This window comes from Xenopus tropicalis, chromosome 7, assembly GCF_000004195.4.
Source record: "Xenopus tropicalis strain Nigerian chromosome 7, UCB_Xtro_10.0, whole genome shotgun sequence".
In the NCBI taxonomy this organism is placed as follows: domain Eukaryota; kingdom Metazoa; phylum Chordata; class Amphibia; order Anura; family Pipidae; genus Xenopus; species Xenopus tropicalis.
Window position 1 is genome coordinate 95,421,371 of NC_030683.2, and position 5,107 is coordinate 95,426,477.

The following is a 5,107-nucleotide window of genomic DNA, read 5'->3' on the forward strand; positions in this document are numbered from 1 at the left end:
TGCGTCCGATTGCGTTTTTTTCGTAATTATCGGTATTTTGCGATTTTTTCGGAAAATTGTCGCGACTTTTTCGTTACTAATACGATTTGTGCGAAAAAACGCAAGTTTTTCGTAGCCATTCCGAAAGTTGCGCAAAATCTGGCGATTTTTCGTAGCGTTAAAACTTGCGCAAAAAGTTGCGATTTTTTCATAGCGTTAAAACTTGCGCGAAACGTCGCACCTTTTAAGTTTTAACGCTACGAAAAAGGCGCAACTTTTCGCGTAAGTTTTAACGCTACGAAAAAATCGCCAGATTTTGCGCAACTTTCGGAATGGCTACGAAAAACTTGCGTTTTTTCGCGCAAATCGTATTGGTAACGAAAAAGTCGCGTCAATTTCCGAAAAGTCGTAAAGACGCTGAAAAAATCGCAAAAAATACGAAAAAGTCGCAAAATGTTCGTTTTCAAATCGGAATTTTTCCAATTCGGTTCAGATTCGTGTCTTAGTAAATGTGCCCCTAAGTGTTTGTGAATCATGCGTTAGTGTTATTTCTGCGCGCTAATTAACTATATGTGCTTAACGCATGCGATAGAGAATCACATGTTTTTTTTCGCATCAATTTTATGCAAAAAAGCATGTGATAATGCTTAACAACCTTTAGTGAATCAACTTTTTTTTTTATGTAAAATAACAGCGGAAAATCTGGCGTTCGGACATCGATCTTTTACATTTATTTTACACAGCTTTTTACACCATTTTTTCTGTGAATTAGTTTTACACAGCATAATAAATTTGCCCCTAAGTGAAACCTATACAATACAATGTAAACCTAGGGGTTCTAGAGTAAACAGGATACTCTCCCCTACAGTAGGCAGTGTCTAATGTTTTTTTTTTTCCCCATAGAAAATGAATAGAGATTATTTGATTCTCCTGTATGCCCTAATGGTATTAACAAGATCACTCCGTCCTTTAATATTTCCAAGTTAACCTTTTTTGAAGTAGTTTTGTGACAGCTAGTTTGACATCATTATTTCTTAGACTATAAATGAAAGGGTTTAACAAAGGAGCAACAATGGTATACATAACCGCAACCAGTCTATCATGATGCATAGCATAACTTGATTTGGGTCTTAGATACATAAAAAAGATTGAGCCATAAAATATAGCAACTACTGTCAAGTGAGAAGTGCAAGTGGAAAAGGCTTTTTTTCTCCCTGAAGATGATTGGATATTTAGAATAGTTAATATTATTTTTATGTACGAAATTAATGTTAGTACAAAGGAGCCGCCGGTAACAGAACCCCCAATGACATACATGCCGAGTTCATTGATCCAGGTGTTTATACAGGAGAGTTTCAGTAATGGTGGGACATCACAAAAGAAATGTTGAATTTTATTAGAACAGAAAGGCAACCTGTATGCGAGGAGAGTATGAACTAGAGCATTGGCGGCACCAATAGCCCAAGAGCAACAGAGAAGCTGAATACAGACCCTATTATTCATAATAACCCTGTACAAGAGAGGGTGGCATATAGCATTATATCGATCATAAGCCATGGCTGCAAGCACATAGAACTCTGTGCCAGCCAAAAACAAAATGCTGTACATTTGCACAAAGCAATCATGGAAAGTTATTGTTTTTCTCCCCATCACTATGTTATGCAACATTTTAGGAGCAGATGCTGATACATAACAGATTTCCAGAAAGGAGAAGTTGCTGAGGAAGTAATACATAGGGGTGTGCAGGTTTGGACTTAATTTATATATAAGAATTATTGATGCATTTCCAAGTACAGTGATTATATAGATGCAGAAAAAAATACAAAAAAGGTAAAATTGAAGCTCTGGAATCTCTGAAATTCCCACAAGAATAAATTCTGTTACTGTGGTGCCATTCCCTTTGTCCATTGTGTTACTTGTTCCTGTTGATCAAATAAAACAGGGTTGTTTTAATGGGCAATAACTTAAAGTAATACTCAGTGCATTGTGCCTGAGTCTGAGCTTACAGAAGGAGCCAGTGCTACACATTAGAACTGCTTTCAGGTAACCTATTGTTTCTCCTACTCCCATGTAACTGGAGGAGTCCCAAGCTGGACTTAGATTTCTTACTATTAACTGCTATTCTGATATCTACTGGGAGCTGCTATCTTGCTCCCTTCCCATTGTTCTGCTGATCGGCTGCTGGGGTAGGGGGGTGGGATATCACTCCAACTTGCAGCTCAGCAGTAAAGTGTCACTGAAGTTTATCAGAGCACAGGTCACATGGCTGTGGCACCCTGGGAAATAAACAATATGGCTAGCCCCATGTGAAATTTGAAGATTAAATATAAATAAATCTGTTTTTGAAAAACAGATTCCAATGCAGGATTCTGCTGAAGAAGCTCTAATAACTGCTGCGCTTTCCCATGACAGTATTCCTTTAAACATGCATAATAAATACCATTAGCTACATTTAGAATCAAGGAGAGGTTTTTAGACAGGGAAAGTATAGTTCAGGGGGCTCAATATTTCTCTTATTCAAGTCAGAATGCTGGGTTATGTGAGTGTAGAACATTAGACAAATTTGCATTGCAAAAACACTGCCATACTGTTCTAGAATCCCTATTAAGGTTGCCAGTCCAGATCCTCGTGACCAGTCATATAAGGCCCCATGTCAAGTGCCTTTACATGATCAGGAATCTCTGCATTGATTTCTAATTCCCTTATCATTTATAGTAGAAAATGCATTATACTCTTTAACACATAAGGATACTGTACATTGCACTAAATTGGAAGATGCTTAGGAGGAGTTGGTAAGCAAAAGATGGATTAAACCTGCAAGCAGAGACGTATGAGCAGAGATAAATTTTAGACAACTTGGAGACCTTCCTCGCGCACCCTAGCACTCCAAAATAAGAGGCTTGGTGCACAACGCTGGAGGGATCAGCACCCTCCAAACAATTCAAAAATAGAAAGCAATGGCACTCAGAGCAATTACAAGCAGGGCAAGCCCTTGCAAATTTTATTGCGGAGCTGCAACATTTCGGGGCAAAACAACCCCATGCTTGATAAAGGGGCTATTTTCCCCCGAAACATTGCACCTCCGCAATAAAATTTGCAAGGGCTTGACTTGCTTGTAATTGCTCTGAGTGCCATTGCTTTCTATTTCAGAGATACATTTTACCTGATTATTGACACATATATACTATGCTATATTTATATATATATATATAGATATATACTATGCTATATTTATTGTGTTTCACAAAAGATTTTCAATCTCATAATTCTTAAACAGGCTCACAGTGTGTGATATTACACAAAGGGGCAGATTTACTAATCCACGAATTTGAATCACGAATGGGAAAAATTCAGATTGGAAACGAAAATTTCTGAAGATCACAAATATCCCGAAAATGCTTTACTCACAATAATATCGTATTGGCGATCCGAAAGTCACAAAATTTTCGCACCGACCATTGTAAACAGTGGCAGAGCCTTTCCGAATTTTTCACGCGGGCGCGCGGAATAATTGCGCGGCCATGCGAAAAATTTGCCAAGGATACGCTCGGAGCGTTTGTATGAACACTCTGAGCGTTCGTGTCTTCGTGAATCTCCCCCAAAGAGTGTGCAAATGCTGTTTTGATTCCCTATCATAAATAAAAGAGTGCTTTAGCCATTTTATTTTACCAGGAAATTGATTGAGCTTATTAGACTGATACCGAGACATATGTGACAGAGTGACAATAATGTATCAGTTTTTGTCACTTGTTTTGTTTATTAGGATATTGAAGAGGGTTTGCTAGGGTATGCAATCTAAAGTGGCATAAGTTTTAGGATTATAAAGAGTTGAAGAAACTACTTTAGATTCATTTATCTGATATAGTTTGTTCTAGTTAGTCTTCTAAATTTCTAAGAAAACTTTATAAAACACTTGGTTTGCCTTTGCCTTCACGTTCAAATCTTTACAATAACATTTGCATTTTTTATAGAAAATATAAATTAATAGCTAAATGGTAGTGCCAATGTAAACAGAACAACCATTACATTATACTTCCCTTGTCCCTGTCCTCTGTCCCCACATTCGCTTTTTATGCAATTCATGTAAAATGAAATAAAAATAACATTTGAACCTTCCCCATTACCTTACAACATATGGAGGAGACTAGGTCAAATTGTCATTATGGGGGACTTCAATTATCCAACATCAACGGGAGTAATGGGGTGGCTAAGTCAGAAAAAGCTAGCAGGTTTGTAAACGTGCTAAATGACAACATTTTATTATAGGCAGTTCAAGAACCTACTAGGAATGATTCTAGCCTGTGCGTGCGTTAGTGCAGATGCTGCGTAAGGAGGGAGTGCCGGGAAATCAGCTGTGGTGGTAAGAAATCCTGAACTAGGGGTTGGCAACAGAGGTACCTGCCTAGCACCCCCTCACTGTTGCGCCTTGTCTGCCTACCCCTAGTTCCGGCCCTGATAATAATACTGAACTCATCTCTAACATTTGTGTGGGTGAGCAATTAGGGAACAGTGATCACAACATGGTCTCCTTTGATGTAATGCTGCAGAAACAGCTCTATAAGGGAGTAACTTTGCCAGTATAAGGGCATCTCTGCAATATATTAACTGGGGAAGGCTTTTCATAGGGTTAAACACACGAAACATGGAGTTTCTTTAACATTTTGCTTAACAAGTATACATCTCAATATATTCCTTTGAAAGGAAGGAAGGACATCACAATGCAAAACCTTCATGGTTTGTTAAAAATGTTAGGTTGGTAAGAAAAAAACATGCTTTTAAAGAATAAGTAAACCTTTTTTTTTTTTCTATGAGTAAAATTACTCTAAACAGCCTCCAGAATTACCTATCTTTGTCCCAGTATTCTCTCTGACCTGGTTCCTCAGTCAGAAGGTGTTTATTTTTCTTTACTCCTTGTGCAGAGTGAAGCCCTGCCCCCAGTTCCTGTCCAGGTCTCTCATAAAAAAAATAACCCTGCTAATGCACAGACTGTCTCCTGCTGCCTCCAGGCATGCGCAGAAGGCTCTCCACTCCAACAACCTTGTCGAATTGAAGAGAGAACTGAACAGGAACTGGGGGTGGGGCTTCACTCTGCAAAAGGAAGCAAAGAAAAAGAACACCTTCTGACTGA

The 5,107-nt window shown here is 38.4% G+C and overlaps 1 protein-coding gene across 1 annotated transcript; it reads right to left on the minus strand.

The window, feature by feature from the left end:
- Positions 1-948: 948 nt before the first annotated feature.
- Positions 949-1,887, minus strand: LOC100491783 (olfactory receptor 5V1). The gene has a single exon (XM_002937038.3). The coding sequence runs from the start codon at positions 1,885-1,887 to the stop codon at positions 949-951; it is 939 nt and encodes a 312-aa protein (XP_002937084.3).
- Between the last annotated feature and the right edge of the window lie 3,220 nt (positions 1,888-5,107).

Bases quoted from the DNA above. Each gene is read 5' to 3' on its own strand.
- LOC100491783 (XM_002937038.3), bottom strand. From the start codon at position 1,887: ATGGACAAAGGGAATGGCACCACAGTAACAGAATTTATTCTTGTGGGA.